This window comes from Acinonyx jubatus, chromosome D4 (assembly GCF_027475565.1).
Source record: "Acinonyx jubatus isolate Ajub_Pintada_27869175 chromosome D4, VMU_Ajub_asm_v1.0, whole genome shotgun sequence".
NCBI classification, from domain to species: Eukaryota; Metazoa; Chordata; class Mammalia; order Carnivora; family Felidae; genus Acinonyx; species Acinonyx jubatus.
In genome coordinates, this window is record NC_069391.1 from 32,652,134 (window position 1) to 32,674,336 (window position 22,203).

General features: G+C 50.6%; 1 protein-coding gene across 5 annotated transcripts in view; it reads right to left on the bottom strand.

The window, feature by feature from the left end:
• Positions 1 to 22,203, bottom strand: part of COL15A1 (collagen type XV alpha 1 chain) — a 107,737-nt gene that overhangs the window by 13,009 nt on the left and 72,525 nt on the right. For 3 of the 5 annotated variants that reach the window (XM_053204889.1, XM_053204890.1, XM_053204887.1), the window contains 19 exons: positions 21,587 to 21,622; positions 21,009 to 21,149; positions 20,736 to 20,804; positions 19,883 to 19,918; positions 19,679 to 19,777; positions 18,113 to 18,178; positions 16,119 to 16,154; positions 13,533 to 13,595; positions 11,195 to 11,263; positions 11,049 to 11,084; positions 8,371 to 8,424; positions 8,210 to 8,269; positions 6,730 to 6,798; positions 6,566 to 6,607; positions 4,028 to 4,073; positions 1,831 to 1,911; positions 1,375 to 1,424; positions 1,171 to 1,272; positions 111 to 255 (listed from right to left, as the gene is read on the bottom strand). In XM_053204889.1, the coding sequence (XP_053060864.1) occupies positions 111 to 255; positions 1,171 to 1,272; positions 1,375 to 1,424; positions 1,831 to 1,911; positions 4,028 to 4,073; positions 6,566 to 6,607; positions 6,730 to 6,798; positions 8,210 to 8,269; positions 8,371 to 8,424; positions 11,049 to 11,084; positions 11,195 to 11,263; positions 13,533 to 13,595; positions 16,119 to 16,154; positions 18,113 to 18,178; positions 19,679 to 19,777; positions 19,883 to 19,918; positions 20,736 to 20,804; positions 21,009 to 21,149; positions 21,587 to 21,622 (1,300 nt within the window). The remainder of the gene's footprint in view (positions 1 to 110; positions 256 to 1,170; positions 1,273 to 1,374; positions 1,425 to 1,830; positions 1,912 to 4,027; positions 4,074 to 6,565; positions 6,608 to 6,729; positions 6,799 to 8,209; positions 8,270 to 8,370; positions 8,425 to 11,048; positions 11,085 to 11,194; positions 11,264 to 13,532; positions 13,596 to 16,118; positions 16,155 to 18,112; positions 18,179 to 19,678; positions 19,778 to 19,882; positions 19,919 to 20,735; positions 20,805 to 21,008; positions 21,150 to 21,586; positions 21,623 to 22,203) is intronic. The other 2 variants (XM_027039532.2, XM_053204888.1) reach the window with 1 other exon arrangement.

Sequence of the window (22,203 nt, forward strand, 5' to 3'; positions counted from 1 at the left end):
AGAAAGCTCCAATCTGGAAATAGCTCTCTGTCATACAGTGTGGCTCTGACATGCCTACCCGATGTGGTGACCCTGAGCTCAACAGCAGGGACGGCATTCACAGTACTAACCTGCTCCGAGGATAGCTGGTGGTCCTGGTGGCCCTGGGGGGCCCGGTGGCCCAGGTGAACCAGGTCTTCCAAAGCCAGGAGGCCCAGGCAGGCCAGGAGCACCAGGGGGTCCCTGGGGCCCGACGACAGTCTCCCCTTTCTGCCCCTGTCAAGGCAAGAGCACAGTAACAGAAGAGAGAAAGCAACTGTAAGTCCCAGTAATCACTGTAAGTCCCAGCTCTTCTTTGTGTGAGGATGTTTGTAAAAAGTCAATAAATACGAGCTATTGCTATCATTATCCTCCAATCTGGGCACAACTCAGGTGTAAGACCTAAAGAACAGCAACCCAGTCATTATGTTTAATGTCACTGCATACAACCCCAGAGAGCCCTGGAGTCGGGAGGGCCCAGACTTTGCATTTCACAGATTAAGAAACCCAGGCACAGAGAGGGGATAGGGCTTGTCCAAAGTGTCAAAGCAAATTAGCAGCAGAGGTAGAAGTAGAATCCTGGTCTCCTGGCTTTGCTGGAGTCTGCCCTCATGGTGAGCTCTGTCCGGGACCAGGGTTTACTTCTGGTTCCTGAGGGTCATGATCTGGTCATAATCTCACTGGAGACAACTTGAATTTCTCTTGTGAGCTGGAGAAACCTGGCATCCTAAGAAGACCAAGCCTATCTAGGGGCTCCTTCTTTCGTGAGATTTCAGAAGAATCAAATAGCCCCTCTAAAAATATCTCCCTCACCTTCCATTCTGCCTTTATTATCTGATATGTTCACCATTAGTTAGTAACTCCTTGGGTTGAGCAAATTTTCCACCGTTGACATGAATAAGGCTGTGTGGTTAATGACCTGGAAGTTACCTGAACGCATATGGCCATGGCCAGCTCCCTTTCCTCCATGGTCCTCAGCCAACATCCCTATTGGTAAGTAAATACGAGGGAGAGAGGCCGATGCCCAACTCCTACCTCCAGCTTGTGGTGCTGTGACAGACCCTTGACTCTCCAACTGCCTAGTCCCACTGGGGTGCGTCAGGGAAGGCTGTGATTCACTGAGGAAAATGGCGAGGAAAAATCACTACTTACAACCAGGCCGGGACTTCCTGGTAGTCCTGGCGGCCCTGACACAAAGAAGTCACCATGAGAGTCTCCTTTTTCTCCTTTGATCCCCCTGTCTCCATTCTCCCCCTGCAAGCAGAGAACATTCAACAAGAGTAAGGCGAACCAGTGCATACCATGAGCTCGAGAACTTGGAAACACAGGCCAAATATCTGGTAGAGAGATACTCACCTTCAAACTGTTTAGAAGGTATCTCAGGTAAGTCGGGTCCACTGGAGGGCCTGAAAAAGAAATGCTGCGTAAAATTCACCACCGTAATCTCAGAAATTCAAAAATAAACTCTCCAAGTTGTCATCCATCATTATTCCCCAGTGGAAGTGCTCCCACATTGGTTTAGCTAACAGAGTGGGCACTGGCCTTGGAGGCAGAAACGAGTCCTTGGCTGGGCCCCACAACCCAGACACTGTGGGATCCTGAGCATGTCACTGGCCCTCTTTGGGCCTTGCTTTGCACAGGAACTTCTGGTCTCTTTTGACAGTGTTCCATCTTGGACCCACGACTGGGTCTCTCTAGAACTCCATGGAGCTTGTGGTCAGGGTGGTAATATAATCCGTCTTACTTTATAGCTCAGCTGGGTTTCTCAGGAACAGAAATCAAAGGCAAGATCCAGAACAAGGGATAAAATACCTGGTGGTCCCTGGGCCCCCTGGTCGCCTTTTTCTCCTTTTGAGCCAGGAAGACCCCAGGATCCTTTTTCTCCTTTAACACCTGCCATCAAATACACATATATTTTATATATAAAAAAAAAATACTGCGGAAAATCACCTTCATTCTATATAAAACGTTTCTGTGACAAGTTTTCAAATTGAGCCTTTTTAGCAAAGTCCACTCAATAAACAAAGGCCTATTGAGGGTATGAAATTGTTTGCTAAATTATGGGGAGGGCAGAGGTAGATACATCAGATGCAATTCCTGACCTTCAAAAGCTCGGTCTCTGTGGGAAGATGGACACAGTGAAGGGTAATGTGAAGCAGGAGGCAATAGTGCTGTCTTTGAGGTACCAGCAATGCACAGTGGGGGCCCAGCAGAAGCTGCAGTTAACTCTGTCTCAGACAGCTTCGTGCACACAGCCTGAGGGCTCAACACCCAGTCAGGCCTCCAGTCCCATCTCATCTGTGTGTGTGTGTGTGTGTGGCATGGTGGGATAGGGGAGGAGGGGAACCTTCCAGGTTCCCTCAGAGGACCATAAGGGTGCAAAGTATTCCATGCACAAAGTTGGAAGGATGCCAACTGTGTACCCCACCGCCACCCCTCAGGATTTGTGAGAAGCACTCTCTCTCTCTCCAACTCTTTTATAGTGGGGGAGAGGCACGGAGGGAGCCTTCCAGAAGTTCAGCATTGGGAAAGGGAAGCAATCCCCTTTCCCCACTTTGATGGGTGGGGTAGACACTAGATCTCCGAATTCCCAGTTCCCAAGAGATGTGACAGATCGACCCAGCAGTGCTCTCGGGCCGAGAGATGGGGTTTGGGTGCTCAGGCTTCCCGGCACGGGAGGAGTGTGAGTACCAGAGGCCCAACGCCACCAGCTGGGGGTCCCCTGGGAGATGCAATCACAGGGCCAGGGCGGCAGTGCCTCCACCCTCCCTGGTGAGATCACAGGAGTGGTGAAGCCCAGAGAAGGGGATGGTGAGCTCGATCACCACCACCGATGTGGCTGCGTATCTCACAGAGCGGGAGTAACAACTACCAGTAAGTAGCAGGATACAGGCTCACCAGGGGCTGTCCTGTCCAGAAAGGTCTCTTCCCTCCCCTGTCTCCCAGAGTGGCCCCGTGGGGATGGGGGAACCACCAGGGATCTGAGACAGCAAATCCAGCTCTACCCCGCCTCCCCAAGGTCCCTCTTGCACCAGGGGTAGGGGGAGCCTTGAACTGGATCTGAGCATGGAGGGTGGAAACAGCCTGGACCTTGTAACCAAAACCAACAGAAAACCCAAAGGGCCAGATATCATCAGGAAGACCACAGCCTGGCAGGCCATGGACAACAGAGCAGAGCCAGAGGTCAGTATTGGGGAAAAAATGACTTTTCCCTGTTTAAACTGCAAGTGCTCAGACCTCTCAGTCTGAGGGACACAGAGAGAGAGAGAGAGTGTGGGGACAGGGGACCAGAGCGACTGCTCCCCTGCAGACTCCTGTCTCCTGGCCTATGCCCCTTGCTGACATTTACTAATCGGACACCTAGAGCCAGCACCTCTCACACTTTCCTGTGCAGACACAGTAGGGGGCTTAAAGTGTAGCCTCTGATTCAGCAGGTCTGCAGTGGATCTTACACTTGATCTTAGCCCAAAGGCCCGAGAAGCGATTGAGACGCTGCATTTCTAACACGCCTCCAGGAGATGCTAATGCTGCTGGTCCAAAAACACTTTGAAGCAAAGGTCTTCTGAGCTCCCATAGCCCTTCCCTGTATTAGTTCTTGGTATATTACATTAGAATGATTTTTAAAATAGTTCTATCTAAGGGAGTCTAAGGGCCCGGGTGGCAAGAATGGCGTAGGATTCATCTGCCCAGTGCACAGGATAGATTCACACACTATGGCCTCGGTGGATGCTTTATGAACAAATTAACAAATAAACAGCCAACCTGAGTACTTCCTGCTGGCTGGAAGTCCCAGCCACGATGTATAGAATATATAGACGTGTGACAAAACCGAAGAGAAGTGCCCAGTCCCACAGCGCTGGCTCAGCTACCCCTGATCCCACCACATGCAGCCAGATCTTCCCCACCATGAGTCTTAGGTCCAGCACTGGGAGTGGAGACCACCTTCTGCAGAGCTACAAGGGTCTGGAAAAGTCCCACAGAAACAGAAGGTGAAGAAGAGAAGCTGTACCATGAAAGGTGATGAGTTCTGAATTCCCAGGATGAGTGGTATCAACCTGGAGAGAGAGAAAGGCAAGGTCATAAGGTGCCAACCATGTCCTGGTGTTTGCATCCACAGGCAGCTGCCACTGTCCCCTGTCCTGGGGGTGTGTGGTAGGAGGCACGATGTCACGGAGTCAGGCCTTTCTTTGGCTCTGGAACCCCCAGAATCCCAGGAGCCCTCATTGCACAGGCATCCCAGGCTTTCAACCGGGGCGGCCCATTATGCAGCCAGTGGGGGGAGGTGAGACCTACTGGTTGAACAACTGTGCGAAGGGAAAGCCCAAAGCTGCAAGACAACAAATCCCGACGGTGTTGATTTAGCCAACCGAGAGCGTTCTTGGCCTGCTTTCTTATCATTTAGGATTGATTCATGTGAGAGGTCAAGCATCCCAGTGAGTGACGACCCAGGTGTGAGGCTACACAGCCATTAGCTTTGCTACGGTGTATAACCAAGGATGTGCATAATGAACAGGAGCTGATAACGGTAGTGGTAATGAATAAGGGGGGATTATCATTTGGTTGGAAGGGCTATTCTAGACTCCCCTTAAGTGCCAGGGGTCTGGCATCTAAGTTGTCCTAGATAATATTCCTTCCCAGTTCATTTCCAGATTCCTGCATTGCCTTTTCTATAGAACAGAGCCACTGGAGACCCTGCTTTTAATACCCAACTTCCCCTTTTCCCAGTTGATATGTGGAATCAAAATGATCCCTCTGGCACCAGGATCCTCCTACTTTTGGGTGGAGGGTCACAAGTTGCTCAGGGGTCACCCAGAGAAGATGGGGGGAACAGATGAGAATCCCCCAGAAAAGACATTTCAAAGTTAAGGATGTAGGCTGGAGTGGCCAGCTGGTATCCTGTGGCTATGCTGATAGGGTTCCTCTGGTCCCCATGTGGCTAGAAATCATGGTGGTGTCAGGAAGGGGCCGAAATTAGAAGGGGGCTTATAGAATGATGGACGTGACAGAAAGCATTTGTTTTTCAAGTGTCCGTTTCAAGAGCTGATCAGGAAATGTCCATGCCCAAGCCCCATGGTGTCCAGCCAGGCAATGTGAAATCAAAAGCTCACCAAAAATGCTCTGAGCTCATCTTTGGTTTCTTTTCTGTAATCTCATGACCCCAAAGGTTGTGGCCACTGGAAAGGGTCCTAGCACAGGTTGTGGTAATTGCAGTACATTTTTAGAACACTCTCACATTTGCTAAGTGCTGTCCCATGACACCTGCAATCATGTTAGTGGAGAGGGGCTTTGGGCACAAACTCTCCAGGAATCTCGAGCAGACCCTTTGCCTCTCTGGGCTGCCGGTTTCTCCTTCTGTATGATAAGGAGGAGGAATGCAGTCATCTCTCAGGAGCGTCCCTCCAGCACTGACATTTTATGTTTCCCTTCAGGCGATCGGTGTAAACATGACCTGGCTTGATGTCGTCCTCACATAGACCAGCAGGCCCCCTGGACGTCTTAGTGGGTCATATCATCTGCATTCTATGCCAGAGTTCCTGGGCCCTGGGCTGCAGACTTGGGTGCCTCAAAGTTTCGACATGGACAGAACTCAGCCAAACTGCGTCATTTTAAAGCCTCTGAACCGAGCCTCAACACCACACCCAACAGGCATCAATTATGAACCCACTTCAAGGAACCTTTCTAAATTGTAATTTGCAAACTTCTGAGAACAGAGGCCACGCCCATCTAGTTCACCCCTGCATCTCCAGGGCCTAGCAGAGTACTTGGCTCTCAGTAAGTCCTCAATAAATACTTGTTGAACAAATGAGGAAATGGCCACGCACAGCTCTGTGACCAATGCCCGTGCACAGGGACAGGCCCTCTCTCCCTGGGCTTCCCCAAAGAAATGGGCAAGACCTCAGGGACAGTGCCACTGCCTAGCTGGGGTGACCGGGCACGTGCCTGACCCCTTGGAGTCACAGTGCCTAGTGGTCAGGGGACCCGAGGGATGACCCCAGCTCTGTCAGTACTGAAACCTTGGACAACTCTGTGAGCTTGTCCCAGTCCCAGTTTGCTTCCTCACTATAAAGTGGGAGGGAGAGTCCTTCCTCTCCTCTCAGCGTTGTATGCTGTTCAACATACCAGATGGGAAGGGACAGCACACATTCACTTATAGGTTTTAGCCAAAAGTTCCTAACGCAAAGAACACTGATTGGAATTGCTTTATTTTCCCATCTGTATTTTTAAGGGGGTTATTTTACTTCTTACTATTTGCTCCAAACGTGAAGCTAATGTGGTTATGATAACAAAAGACATTGCTTTTTGATTGCATTAAAAGAAACACTCTGCCAGTGTGTGCACCTTTTAGAAGATCCAGTATGTGTCACTGCCATGGTCTGTTATTTGGGAGCTTCTAGCGACCTACTTAAGGGTCTATATGTAAGTGATAGGAGACATCAAAGAGAACACTGATGGACTGAAGGGCTTCAACACAAAGACGGATCATCTTCTCTGAATCGCTTTCTATGCCAACATCTGCTCCTCAGGGCAGTGACTGTATACTACTTACCGGCGTTTTGCAGTGTGGCCGGACTGGTATTGGGAAGACAGCCTGCAGGAAGTGAGAACAAGAGAAGTGAGGCCATCAGGACGCCTGACTCCAGCTTAGGCCAGTCTGGGGCCTACTCCCCAGTAGCCCCTGAAGGTCTCCCTCCCCCGCCCTACCCAGCTTACTCCTTTGATGTTGATCACAGCTCCAGGGGGTCCAGGGGGCCCTGGAGGCCCAGGTAAGCCAGGTGGGCCCTGAAGGGAGAAAAAGGCCATTCCTGAGTTGAGGTTATTGTGAGTGCAGGGCAGCTGCGGGATACTTCCTCCAGGAACGGGGAAAGAAGACCCTCTAAAGTCGCCTACTTCTCCCACAGGGAGGCCTGACACTTGGAAACAGCACGTCAACATCCATGACCCCACTGCATCTTTACGGCCACCCATGGAAGAGGCAGAGGAGCAAGCACTATCTCTGGTTTACGAATGGAGACAGAGGCCAAGAGAGGGGAAGTGACCTGCTCAAAGCCACAGAGCTGGAACCTAGATTCTGCCTCCCAGAGAAGGGCTCAGCCAACACGGAGCCTACCACCTCTCTACCAGCACATCCCTGCTATGGAGGGGCAGGTGGTGTGGGGACCGGAGGGTCCCTCACCTGATACGGTACCTCAGAGAGTGCCTCATAAATGCAAAAATAAATGCAAAACTCTTGTTCTCTAGCAGGATTCTTTTCTTTTCTTTTTTTTAATGTTTATTTATTTTGAGACAGGGAGTGTGTGAGTGGGAGAGGAGCAGAGAGAGAGAATCCCAAGCTTGCTCCACAGACTGGCATTATTGTCAAAGCCAGGTCAGCCGGCCTTAATGCCATGCAATGTCTTTTCCTCCAAGCCAGGATCTCAAGCAGGACCTTGCAGCAGGACAGGTGAGGCTATGACCACAGGTATGAGGAGTCCGGCCCGCTTGGACCGGACTCCTTATGGATCCTCCTAAGTGAAGGCACGAGTGCCTGCTTTACCTAGTAGCCGCAGCGTGCTTGAGGAGTGTGAGCCAGTCCTCACTTGCCTGTCTGATTTCTGGACATGCAGAGCAGAGACAGGATGGTGCAAACAAAAGTAGACTTTGTAGAGAGTCTGGTACATAGTAGGTGCTCAAGAAACACTGGCGTCCTTATTGTAGACCCTGGACCCTGCTGATGCCCCCAGTGTCTGCCACCTTGTGAGGCTCTGCCTAAGTAGCTGACCTACCTTTGATATGCACTCACAAACATGTGCTGAGCCCCTAGAGGTGTGATATCCCTGGGACCGTGTACAGCGGGAAGATGGGGTATTACCCCAGGGTCAGGAGCCTGGGATGTGAGACCAGATTTCCTGAGCATACCCAGATCTCTCTCCCACCCTTCCTCTTGGGTCGGGACAAGGAAGCTTATGTTCCACTAAGGAGCTTTCAGTGGCAGAGACCCTCCTGAGAGTGGGCTGGAGGACAGGGATGGGCTGGAGGATCTTTGGAAGTGGCAATGGAGGAAGGAGACAAACATTCCTGAAGATTCTGTCTGTAAGCCCCACTCACTGGACCCGATACTCTCTTAGCCTCCCTCCCCCCCACCCCCATGGACACTGGACTCAGGGCTCTGTCCCAGGTAGTGGGGGACTGGGGCACTGGTCATCTCACTCACCGGCATCATGACCCCTCGGTCTCCCTTGGCGCCCTTGAGGCCATTCAGTCCCGGACGACCCTGCAACCCACAGGAGATGCCTTAGTAAACCCACTGACCACCAGCTGGCCCAGCCCACGCGTCCTCCCCTCACATCCAGTCTGAGGAACAGCGACACCTACGGGTCGTCCGGGGAGGCCAAACTCTCCTTTGTGTCCTGGTGGTCCTTTGGGCCCCTAGAGGCAAAACAAGTATCAGATTAGAAAAGAAGAGAAAGTCAAGGGCCAGGGCGATGAGGGGCACTGGCCTGCCTTCATGGGCAGTGGTGAGGATGAATCACTGGGCAGGGAGGAGGGAGGACAACGGGCAATTATGAAGTATGCACCTGCCTGGAACCTTGACTCCCAACCTCTCTGCTCTCAGCTGGGACCACCGATTCAACCCCTTTGCACCCCATGGCCTCCTGCAGGCTGTACCCCACCCAAGACTCTGGACCCCACCCTCTCAGTCAGGGCTAAGGAAGGAGCAAGAGGCAGTAGCTCAGGGCCACAGCCCCCTGGTAGCTAGGTACTGAGGTAGCTTAGAAGACGGACCTCTGCCCTAGGTCTTACATCCCAGTCGGAATAACGCAGCCCTGCCTCACCTCTCATGCTAGCCCAGCCTGAGAACCTGCTCCAGGATTTGGCTCCTGCCTTGCTCCCACCTGTCTCTCAGGACAAGAGTCTTGGCCTGGCACCTCAATTCTTCAGATGAGTCTTTGACCTGTGGACCCTTATTCATTCCAGTGCTGGCTTTCTATGTCTTCATGCTTCTAGAGCCACTGCCCTGTTCCACTCTCCTGCAGGAATCCTTATGCCTTCTGGCATCCAGGATATGTACAATGCACACTACCTCTTCCCAGAACACCCTCTGCCTCCAGTCTACACTTTCCTACTTCTGTAGCTGGGTCTGTCCCGTCCTCCCAGGGGAATGACTAGTTTAAGCCTGGGGTCTCCAAGTCCCTTCTTCCTGCTGACATTAACAGATATAGCCATGCCCTGGAAAATGGCAAATAAAGCTGAGTTAAAACGGGCTCTGTATGTAAAGTACCCAGCCCACAATAGTCCTAAAGATAGAAAAGCAAGAACAGAAGGAGTAACAGGGCACAGGCCACTTGGTAGTATGTTCTAGTGCAGAGCTCTTCTCAAACGTCAGTGTGCCCAGGCGCCACCTGGGATCTTGTCACAACGCAGACCCAGCAGGTCCAGCGTGCGGCGTAAGGCTCTGCATATCTAACAAGCTCCCAGGTGATGCTGATGATGCTGATCCAGGAGCCATGGGTAACAAGGCTCTAGGGAGCTTGTAAAGGTGCTGTAAGCTATACCAGTCATGAGGGCCACAAGTAGCCCATATGACATCATCATGCGAAGGAGAAGAAGGTCTCCCATGCTGTCTGAGCCTGGCAAGCTGTGCACACACTGGGCTTTGGTAGGAACAAGTGACATGGCCATCTGAAGCGGCGTGCTGGCCACCATTGCTAACTCCTGGAATATTTCCATGGTACTGGATGTTGGTAAGTGATTCACCAGTGGTTAACACCATACTCCCCCAGTCTGTCTTAGCCCACGGTTTCTCCTCTGCAGGGCACCCATTCTGCCCGACTGAAGGGGCCAAAGGCCTCAGAAGGTCCTTTGAGGGATGCAACTTGGAGGTTATGGGCCATTTGTCAAGGACATGTGTCTGTGAGGTCCCTTCTCCTCAGGCCTGAGGTCCAGCTTCAACCAAACAAACCCCATGTACAAATCTCCAGGCCAAAATGCTTTAGAAGAAATGTTTACTGGGGGCAATGGGGAAAACCTGGATACAGACTCCAACAGGCTTGGCTCAAATCCCCAGTGTACCACTTACAAGCTGTGTGACAGCGGGCAAGTTACTCACTCTCTTTGACCTCCGTTTCCTAGTCTATAAACTGGGAATTCTGATACCTCTTAGAGCAGTGAGTCTGACATGAGATGGTCTGTGTGAAGTATCAGTACAGTGTCTGACCCACAGTAGACATTTTACACCTGAATTTTGTTGTCGTTGTTGTTCTTGGGGAGGACTCTATGACAGAGAGGTTTACAGTTCATTCTTGAGAGAACTGGGAGCTTAAAAACCATTCAGCAGCCCAAATGGGTTACAGATTCCTAGAGCAAGTAAGCCAAGAAGGGCCTTATCATATCATCTAGTACTAACTTGATACCTTTAACTGTACCTCTGCTCTCTGTAAGATGGGAAAACAGAAGCCCAGACAGAAATGGACTTGCCCAAGGCCTCATAGACACTAGGTCCAAGAAACAAGAGAGACTTTCTGGGGTTCCTCTGAGGGGTTCCTTGGACAATGGCAATCTTCAGCTAGCAAGCATGTGGTATACCCGCGAGTGGTCGGCACCAGTCGACTCTCCTCTCCTTCCTTGACACACAGCTAACCTACACTTCTGAGTTCTGGCCAGTGGAATGTGCTAAAAGTGATGTTCATCATCTTTCATGACCTCTTTCCCCTCCCCAGCCTCAGCCTGCGGAGCTGGAAGATGCCAGTGTGGCTTGGGAAACCACCAGACAGCAGAGCCCCAGGATAAAAGTATCCTGGGTCCCTGAATCACTGCTTGGGGGTAGATGCCCACCTAGGAACAACGACCATGGGCTTGGCAAGAGTGAGAAGCTGCTTCTGTGCTAACCCACTGAGATTTTCACTGGACTACAATTAGCATACCCTAATCCACATACATTTGCCACACCCTTGCTATTTTCACAACTTGACAACTCAATCTAATGGAGCCAAAGTATGAGAAATGCTTCAAGCCCCCCAGTCCAGCCCCAGCTGAGAGACGGTCTAGCTTACCATTGGTCCGGGGGCTCCATGCACACCAGGTTCACCCTAAAGCAGGGAGATACGAACTCGTCATTCAGAGGAACACAGTCGGTGCCAGGAACAAACATGGGGCGTTGAAGCAGATGTGTGCCTTCAGGGTCTGGTGACATGATTACCTTTCTCCCCTGCAGCCGTTCCAGAGGAATGTCCCCGGTGAGGATGGCACCTGGCTCTCCCTTCTCTCCCTGCAATTCAGAGAACCTTTCAATGAAATCGGGTCTCTTCCTCACGGCGTCATCCAGAGGCTCCCTTGGGCCCGTGGTCCTGCAGCCCTGATCCCGTACCTGCAGCCCCGCTGATCGGACATGACCTGTCCCTGGAGAACAAACTGCAGGGGCCTCCTACCTGAGCACTCGCTCTCTGGGTTACTCCCTCAACACACAAGTCCAGGTGGGCGTCCTGCACGCCTCAAGGGCTCCCACGCCGATGGATCTACATCCTCACCCCCCGACCCTCCAGGAACCAGCCTGACAAGGTCCTCCCCATCTCTTACTACACAGCACCCCTCTGAGAACCTCTGGCTCCTAATTTACTTGGTGGCTTGCCTCCCTAACAATCCTTATTCTCGTTAAAACGCCTGCAATTGGGAAAGAGACAAAAGTATGAACACTAGAGGCCTCTCTCAACACAGAGGCCTCGTGTCTCCATGTGGAACTCTGTCCCCAGACTCCGGGATCCTGTGCAAACCTGAGCAGACAAAGCTATCTCAGATGCTGGGGAACTGGGGAGATGGGTAGCCAGGTGGCCAATCTTGCCCTAGATCCCGTCCTCAGCAGAGCCATCTACTTATCCCAGGAGGCTTCCTAGAAGATATGTGTGCACAGAGAAGGCCAGGTGGAGGGACCTTCCATATCACTCTAACACTCTGGCTCCAAACTTCAGCGCTGGCCCCTGAGGTGCTAGGCTGGACCACACTAAAGTCCCCCTTCAACGGGGCCAGAAGCAGCCGGGACAGCGGTGCCAAAGCAAGCAGAGCGGCCTCTTCCCTCCGTCCCCCTGAGCCCACACCTCATATTTGGATCTTACCACTGCACTGGCGAGGAAAGGCAGTCCTGAGCACGGCAGCAGTAAGAAGGACAAGCACAGAAGCATTAGAGGCAGAGCGAGAGAAAGTGCGTTTGCTGCGAGGGCTGGAGCAGAGCTGGCTGGGCACCCATCCCAGTTTTCAAGGTGGTAGGAAATTAGCGGTGGCGACGGCACGTAGGTCCCTCTAAAAATAGTGTTTAAAGCAAGAGCCACTCTGGTTCGACCAGGCCTCCTCCCAAGCCACAGCGGCGGCTTGTCAAAGGCCCAAGGCAGCAAGAAGCATCCCAAGACATCACCCCACATGGTGCCAAATGCAGACCCCTTTGCCCAGCCTTTGAACTCCCTACGCCCTAAAATTATGGTCCAACAGACACTGGAGCCTCTGCTGGGGGGCCAGTGTGGAATGGTGGGGGGAGAACAAAAAGACAGAAGCTTAATGCGCCCTCCTTTTGGAGACATACCCACCCTCTGTGCCTCTCAAGGAAGGATCAGGGGTTTCTGCTATTGGCCTTGCATAGACCACCGTTACAGCAACGGCCATGCTTTCTGTTGGCTAACTGCATGTCTGTTCCTCATGTCTTACTTCTATATCCCTAGTGCCTCCTATAGGAACCCGGCTGGCACATCCTTAGGAATGGATATAAGATGGATGAGTACACAAATGGATAGATGAATTCGTGACCCAATCCAGAGTCTTTGCAATCTGTGTATGGATGTTACTCTCCCCCTTATCTATAAAAACCAACTAGGAAGTTAATTCTAAGAGGCAAATACGGAAGGATGGAAAGATCCGTTCCGTGTCTTGGGAGTTCCCAGGATATTCTTTGCATGCTAAATACTTATTCCAAAGATTTTGGACCAAGACTGCCATCCAAATGCAGAATGCTCAACTTATAATTTCTAAATACTAGCATCTATTGTACTGATTAATTTTATGTTCCTTTATCCAATAAATGTCTTGGGTGCCATTTGTGCACCGGATCCTATGCTAAGTACTGGGACCATAGAGAAGAAACTGGCATGTGGCCCTGCCCTCAGGGAGCACACACTCTAATGGGGGTGCCCAACAGGTCGCTAGATAAAGCATGGCCCATGGGACTATGATGAGAATCAATGTCCCCACCATGACCCACCTTCACTTTGGAGGGCCACTTAGATCATAAAAGTTAACAGCTGTGGAGTGGCTGCTACTAAATATGGAGTTTCTTTTTGGCACGAAAATGTGCAAGAATTGGGAAGTGGTGATGGCTGTACAACCTTGTGAATATACTAAAAATCACTGAACTCTACAATTTAAAGGAATGGATTTTGCAGCATGTGAATTATATCTCAGAAAACTTTTTTAAAGTTAAAAGCTACTTTCAGCCAATTTGAAATATTTAGCAAATTTTGGAGCATGATCCCACTAAATACCTGGGTCCCTCTTACCTGTTCTCCTTTTAGTCCTGGAAATCCAGGCACACCGGTGTCACCTTTTGGTCCACGAGGGCCCTGAAAGGAATCATCGGAGGGTATTTTGTTGTTTGTTAAGATTAAAATGCTTTAGGGGTGCCTGGGTGGCTCAGTTGGTTAAGTGTCCGACTCTTGGTTTTGGCTCAGGTCATCTCACGGTTCATGAGTTCAAGCCTTGCATCAGGCTCTGCACTGACAGCATGGAGCCTGCTTTGGATTATCTCTCTCCCTCTCTCTCTGCCCCTCCCCAGCTCTCTCTCTTTCTCAAAATAAATTAATAAACTTTAAAAAAAAAAAAGAGCTTCTTCTGCTGCTAGGAAGAAGTCACAACTAGCCATGATGTTTTCTTAACTTTAAGTGATGCAAGAATTGTGGTATGGTGGAAAGACGACAGCACTGAGCACTAGGAGGCCTAGAGGCCCCTGCCTCTGAACTTTGGCTTCCTCTGAGGGGCCCTACTGAGACAGCCTGGTCCTGCTGCCTCTGCTCACCCCATGGGTCCTCCTGGCCACCCCGTGGCCTACCTCCACCCACCGTTCATCGCCTGGGACTCCCGCTTCCCGTCTGGCTCCCCACCACATATGGCATGGGATCCAAATGTCCCAGCCTGACACTCAAACCCATCCAGGCCAGCCTCAGCACCTCATCCCCTGCTCCCCATCACACACCCAGGTGAGCCTTTCCCCTTATCCTCTCTGCCCTGCCCACTGCCTCCGCGCTTCTGCCCACGCCCTTCCCGCTGCGGAATGCCCAGCCACCCCTCTGCGGAGCCAAGTTCTGCACACCCGGCCAGAGGTGACCTCTTCTCAACTCCAACACTATATACCTGTGACAGTGACTCACAGCCAGATGTCTGCCCCAAAAAGGTGTTTCACGCTTTACTGCCATGTAGCTTTTCACAAGTCCCTGTGCAGTCTTGTGGGTTAAAGGGGGAGTTACCCACTAGAGCAGTGGCTTTCAAATATTTGTTATTGTTACTTTTTAGCAATGAAACTCTTTTCATTCCTTTTTTTTTTTCAAGTAAAGACTTGAATGAACGCTCAATATATATGTCAGATGGAGCTTCTTTATTGCAGGTTGGTGGCCTGGAATCCCACTTTGTGGCCCCCTCTTTACTCCCTAAAGTGGCCCTGGGGGCTCCCGCGGGAACACAGCCCTACTCATATAGAAGAAAACGTGTTCTGGAACATGCCCCTGGTTCGGAGCAGCCAAGCCAGGGCCGGAGCTCAGAGGTCGGCCTCTCCTCCTCTTAACAAAAGAGGTGTTCTCCATGACTGCCACTCTCTCTCCTGTTCCTGAGATCTAGTTCACACATATTGCCAGTGTCATGACAGGATATGCTCCTTTTGCAAAATGTAGAAAGTTCAGGGGCACCTGTGTGGCTCAGTCCATTAGGTGTTCGACTTCAGCTCAGGTCATGATCTCGCAGTTCATGGGCTGGAGCCCCAAGTCGGGCTCGTGCTGACAGCTCAGAGCCTGGAGCCTGGGTTCTGTGTCTCCCTCTCTCTCTGCCCCTCCCCTGCTTGCTCTCTCTCTCTCTCTCAAAAATAAACATTAAAAAAAATTAAAAAAAACAAAATGTAAAAAGCTCAGAAAAACAGAAAGAAACAGAAAGAGAAATCACTTATATTCCATCATCAAGAACAAATTTCTGTCACAGTTTTGTTAAATCTCCTTCATTTGCCTGGAGGCAACGCATACGCTGTTGGCATTAGGACATTTCAGATCTGGAGTGTCTTGGAGAAATTGTGCAGATTTCATGCTGGAGCCTTGAGCGTAAGCACAAGCTCACACTTTTAGACAAAACTGATCACTTTCTATACAGAAATGCATATTCACCTTCCACGGTGGAAGCCACAATAGTGTGCACACAGACTATTAATTGTTGGGCTTCTAGTCTGTGATTGCTCCCCCTCATCCCCCACTGCTCCCATCCTCTCTCTTTAGGACACTGATCTGCAGGGACTGTATACTTGACTCATCCCCTCACATTCATAGGCAGCCAACCACTGGCTCTGGTTTCTGCTGGTACCAGGAGAGAGATTAAGACCCAACCTCCACAAGCTGTTCACAGTACAATCGAGAAAAAAAGACAAGGGTGTGAATAACTTATTAAGGGCAGAAAAGAATCACAGCAGAGGTGAAAATAAAGCCTATGGGACTCAAAGGAGGAAAGGATGGGGCACCTGGGTGGTTCAGTCAGTTAAGCGTCCTGACTCTTAGTTTCGACTCAGGTTCTGATCTCAAGGTTTCATGAGTTCAAGCCCTGCATCGGGCTCCACGCTGACAGTGCGGAGCCTGCTTGGGATTCTCTGTCTCCCTTTCTCTCTGCCCCTTTCCCACTCACGCTCTGTCTCTTTTAAATAAACTTTAAAAAATAAAAAAAAAATTAAAAAATAAAAAAAAAAGGAGGAAAGGATCGCTCCAGGTGAGGGTCAACCAGGGCAGGTTACATGAACAAGATGGTGTCATAGAGAAGGAGGAGAATGGCATTCCAGGTGGAAGGCACAGAATGAACACAGCCCCAGGGCACAGAGGGAAGATGGCTACTGTGGTACTTACTGGAAATCCCGGCAGCCCAGGTATGCCCTCTGGACCCTGTGACATACCAAAGATAAAATAGGCTGGTTAGCAGCAGCATTTCCAGAGCCAGCAGGAATGCTGTGCCTCAGGGGCCCACCCCCTCCCAGCAGCTCCCAAAGACCCAAGCACGTTCCCACGGTGGAGGGTGTCTCACGATCCATGTTGCAGACAAGGATGTTGAGGCCCAAGAGGGGAAGGGACCGTGCAGAGTCACGCGGCTGGTTAGTGACAGAGTCAGAAACTGTGCCCAGGAGCCCAGAGCCCCCACTGCCACCCCACCCCCATGCAGGACTCTGCATTTGAAGGGTCTGCCTTCTCCTCTGTGAAATCACTTGATACACGTTCTTGGAGAAGCAGCCCCTAATTTCTGAGGCGTGGGCCCAAAGGGTGTGCCGAGGTATTTGGGGGTGGAAGACTCAGTGCTTCTCCCTCAGAGAAGAACAAACAGACAGTGTGCGGTTCACTCCACATTGGCCGGGACTCTTCTTCCTGCCGGCCCAGGTACCCACATGCTCATTAAATGTCTGACTTTGGCAGAATACATAGAGAGACAGACAACTGGAGAGCAACACGTTTCTCAACCCACTGTATATACAGTGGGGTGGGGAAGCAGAAGGGTGCCAGCTGGGACTTGAGTCCCCTCAGGGAGGGATGGGCCTCTGAGTAGGAAAATTCTGGCCCTTCATTAGGAACGAAAAGGATCCTTGGATTTGCTAAAGGAAGGACGGGGATTGGCAGGGAAGGCAGATTCTAGGGGTGCGGGGAGGGAGAAGGGATGGGGCAGACAAGCCCCAGGGACTCTTAGGACAGAGATGCCGAATCTTTGATTTTAGAGGGTATTTTCCTTTAGTAATAACCCGCCTAATAACCCCAAACCTCTAATTGTTTGGGAAATACCAAGACCCTTTGTGAGATGACTTTTTCTTGAGAGCTGGTTTGCTTTAGGGGTTAACTATTGGGGTATTTTGAGTGATTTTACAGAAACCAAGGAAAAGAAGCCCCATTCGCTGTAGTAAAGAGACGGCAGAAGTACCCACCAACAGAGGTCCCTCAGCATAACAGGCTGGCTCTAGAAGAACGTCCCAGATATCTGCAGAAGCCTTGGGGGGAGCGCCAAGTTCTCCCCAGGACATGGATGCTGGGGGTGGAGGCCAACCTCATGAGGGACCACAGGGGTGGGTGGGCTGCCCAGCTGTGGAAGTATAAGCCTCAATCTGCATGTGGGCTTGCACTAAGTGCTGCCATTTGCAAAGCAAATTCACATCCACCAACCTCTTACGAGCTGCCCTAAAGGCTGCTGAGGCAGTGTCAGAGGACAGGCTCAGAGGCTCAGAGTGGTGTGTGGACATGGGCTGGAACCCCAGGGCTCCTAAGACCACAGCTCTTTCCTCTCTTTCCGGCTGTCACCAGCAGATGCTAGGAGGTGCAACGGGGATTTATGGCACAGGCTGCAGGAAGGAGCTTCCTTCCTTTTAGGTCTCCTTATGCCATAGGCCGACTCTGCAGACTTGCAGAGATACTGCAGCTTTGCTAAGTGGTCCCGATCTCTAACAGGGGGCTGGAAAGACCAAAGCAGGTCATGTTCTCTCCTTGTGTGCTGGTTTTCCCATTAGCACAAGGCTAGGTCTCCCTAGGCTCTTCCCGTTGTAGGAGATGAGATCATGCAAATAAAAGCAGGCCAAAGGCATCCCACAGACGTCAATCGGTTTGTTACTTAGGATTCTTTGCTCTCCATGACACATACTTCCGATACATGAGACTGGAAGCTTCGACTGCATTGGACACAAAACTTCCCGAGTGATCAAATTAATGTGATAGCAACTTCTCAGAAAATGCAAAGTTCTTTTTTTCATTCTATTCTGACATATTCTAGCTCCATGCTTCAGGAGCTAAAAAGATGCCAAACCAACCCAGCTTAGTTTCAGCAGGGTATCTGGGAAGAACTTCACTCTAGGGCAGCTGTGGATACACACCGGAGGCCCAATGAGCTCAGGGATATCCGAGAGATTCAGGAACCCGTGGGTGATGTTAACCAAAGACTGAAAAGAGAGAAAACAGACAATGAGACAGAGGGTAGCACATTCCACTTTGTTCCTGGCAGGGAGTCTTTAACTGAAGTCACCCCAGCACCGCAGAACAGAGGCAAACACAACACCCTAAACTCACTGCCAGCACATCCATCCCCTCCCCACCCCTTATGAAACAGCGCTGAGCTGCTGTAGACTTTCTTCTTTCAATTAACCTTAAAACTGCACCATCCATGGGGTGTCTGGGTGGCTCAGTCGGTCAAGTGTCTGACTTTGGCTCGGGTCATGATCTCACGGTTCGTGAGGTCGAGCCCCACGTTGGGCTCTGTGCGGACAGCTCAGAGTCTGGAGCCTGCTTCGGATTCTGTGTCTCCCTCTCCCTCTCTGCCCCTCCCCTGCTTGCACTCTGTCTCTGTCTGTCTCTCTCTCTCTCAAAAATAAACATTAAAAAAATTTTTTTAATAAAAATAAAAAAATTGCACCATCTATGAATGTCTTCTCTTTTAAAATTTTAAACACACACACACATATTTTTAAAGCATATATTTCCATATATATCTCCATAGGAAGCATGCAGCGTTGACAGTGTGTGTGTCCGTGTGCCTATTTTACGTCAACGGCATCAAGCTGAACGCAGAATTCTTCAACTTGCTTCTTCCAACAATGGATCATGGATGTCTTTCCACATGGAACTGGGGGGTATGGACACTTTTGTTTTAATGGATTGCTGAAGGGTGGTCTAAAGGGGCCTTGTAACTTACACTGCTACCAAAGCATATGAGACTCACTATTTCACCACACCCTTACCCACCCTGGATATTTGTACTCACTTTTTTTTTTTTTTTTAACTGTAGGCATCCTTTTTTCCCCAGTTATCTGGGATTTTTCTGTCTCTCTGTCATCTACCAGTATGGCATCACTTGTCTCAGAAGAGCCACAGTTTTTCACCAGTGTGATGCTCTAACATGAAGCGGACCTTGCTCTGCTCCCTGCCCACACCCCAGCCTTCTCTACAGTTTTCCACCACTCTCTACACCCTCCACACCCATCAGCCTCCTGTGCCTTGGATTCACTCACGTTTTCCTATTCTGTGCTGTGGCTCAGAGTGTGCCTGCCAGCTGAATTTTGGAAGTCCTGTCCTTTGTGCCTACCTGGTAAGATCCTTTTCAGCTCCTAAGTCCCTGCTCAAAGACACCTTCTCCAGAAAGGCTTCCTTAATTTCACATACCCCAAAACATCTTTCCTCACTCTTCCCCCACTTATGTTCCTCTGCCTCTCTGTCACAGCCATTCTCTTGACTGCAGATGCTGCCAATAAGAGGAGTATTCTGGAAGTGCTGTGTGAGAGAACCGTGGTACTGGGGCAGGAGCAGACACAAGGGGTGTGCTGGTAGGTGGAAATGCCAATGCCAGATGCCAGCTACATGCCCTCTGTGTAACCACCATCCCTGAAGTTGTGGACAACTTTCTCTCCCCTTTAGCGAAGGCAGAAAATACATAGTCATGCTCCAAGCTGGCTGGTACTCACACTGGACAAGACCTCGATGCGCCCTGGTGGCCCCCTGGGCCCAGGGGGTCCCACAATGCTGGCTCCATCCATCCCTCTGTCACCCTGGATACAACAGTGATAGTGGAAAAAAATTCATTGTACATGGATAATGCTCCTAGAAGCTGGCTGGAAATTTCTCCCACCCCCGCCTCAGATCTGTGACCTCACCTTGGGCCCCTGGTCTCCTTTTTCTCCTTTGGGACCCTGGTAAAACAAACAAACAAACAAACAAACAAACAAACACATTCTTTGGTTTTCTTCTCTTCACTTTGTTTACTCATCTATCCTTACATCTTGCCATCTCTCCCTCAGCTCCCACATGGATTTTGCCCCAGATAAGGGGAGCAAAAGATGTGGGGCAAATCCCCCTTCCAGAATCAGAAGGAAGAACACCCACGGAGGCTCTCTCCTAGCATGGGGTGAGTGTCCTCTTAACCCTGACTCTCAGAGCCCTCTGCATCTGGAGGATAGGGAAGGTCTAATTTAACCGCAGAGAGGGCTATGCTGCTTGTCCCTTCGAGGCTCTGTTTCTGCTGGGCTGGCGTGCTTAGCTCTGGGTCCCATTTGACAAACATAATGAGATCTGGGGGTTGGTCCTCTTGAGAGCAGTAAATCATTGCAGAAGAGGGACAACATCTCCCCAGGGTTGGACGCAGGGGGAAGGGGCACTTGTTGGGAGCACAGGGTTCTGAAATGAGGCAGCATGTAGGAGGCAATGAAGCAGACATGCTTGATGGTAAGGGACTAGAGAGAGAGAGGGAAAGAGAGAGAAAGAGAGAGAGAGAGATAAAGATGACTTTCAAGTTTTCCCCTATGATGTTTTGTGCAAAACTCCTGTGTTGCTCCTTAAAGAAACAGGTTGTAAAGAGCACCCTATCTCCCCGCTGCATGGCTGGAAGCTGGAGGTGCAGAGAGGGTGAGTTACCAAAAGGAACAGGGCCACGGCGGCACCCCACAGCTTCCCCACTCCAGCAGGACAATATGACAATCCTCAAAACGAACGTTTCAAAACTCAACCTACACTTGAAACCGCTGGTCCAGAGATCCTGGGTTCATGCAACAGCCTGATGCTTCCAGACCCTTCGGTATCCTGGAGAAGGAGGAAGAATGAGAATTTCACATCCAATTCCAGAGCACATGCGTGTGCCAGATGTGGAGCTGGGACCTGGAGCTGGCTGGGCCCAGTGGGGAGTCACACACAGCCTCTGCCCTCGGACCCGCATTCTCTTAGCTGGTTTTTCCAACAGCCCCTAATGCCCATTGTTCTTTAACCACAAAAAGGGTGGGGGAGTACCTCAAATCCAAGTCCCATTGCACATCCAGGGCCTGGGGGCCCTGGGGGTCCAGGAGGCCCTGGAGGTCCCATGACCCCAGGAGCGCCAACTTGTCCGTTTTTCCCCGGAGGTCCTGGTAAGCCTCTGCTGCCAGGGTCACCCTGTAAGGAAGAGGACGGGCTGATTGTGCAGCCCTGGGGTCGCTGGTAAAAGGAGTAACATACACGCCTGAGTTGGGAAATCGTTCTTTGAACTAAATGAGGTTGATGGATTTTCTGATGGGCACTGCTTCCAGGTACAGAAACCACGGTCTTGCTGACACTTGGAGACAAGCAGATGCGCTCCTGTGCACGTGTTTGTGCGGAGGGAGGGCGTGGGAAAGGAGCAGGTGGTTTCCCCCTCCCTCTCTAGTGGGTCTGCGGTCCCAGAACAGTTCCTGAGATGTGTTTCTCTCTGAGAACACATCTGAGAGATGTGTTTCTCTCCCCGATGCTTATATACTCAGCAGTCCAGCCCAGCAGTCCAATTATAGTAAACCCAGAGAAAGGGGAAGAATAAGAAAGCTTTCTCTTTTTCTTTCTTTTTTTTTTTTTTTTACCTTTTCACCGGCTGACCCATTAGGCCCTCTTGCTCCCTGAGGGGGGGAAAAAAAAGCAAGAAAAAGGCCCAATTAATATATATTTCAGTAGGTATATTCCAAAGAAAATGCAGAATTAGAGGCTCTCGAGTAACAGGTTATTAGATGAGCTGACTTGAAAAATCCATTTTTCAACTCTTAGCTCATTACCTACCTTAAGAGTAAAAAGGAGAAGTTGGAGATTAACCAGGGAGAGACTGCAGAAGAAGAATCCCCTTGGAAAATTATTTGTGTACTGGCGGGTCCCTTACCCCACCCCTCCCATGTTGGAAATAAAGAGATAGGTCTGCTACTTGAGGCCAAGAAAGGGACTTCAAAAACTTGATATGTACTCCCTAGACTTTTGGAGAATTGTGAACTGGTGACTGGCTTTCTTCCAGAAATATCTAAAGACAAAAGGCTGGCTGGAGTGGCCCCAGAATGGGGTTGGGGAGGGTTTCTCTAAAGCAGGTTACATGTATACCCCTAATGGGGGCCACAAAATAGGTTTTCTGGGGGGTAACATGTGGGTCCCACAGAATGGAGCCGGCTGTGAGCTCTGAGCAGAGGGCAGAACCAACGGTAACCGGTGGCCAGGA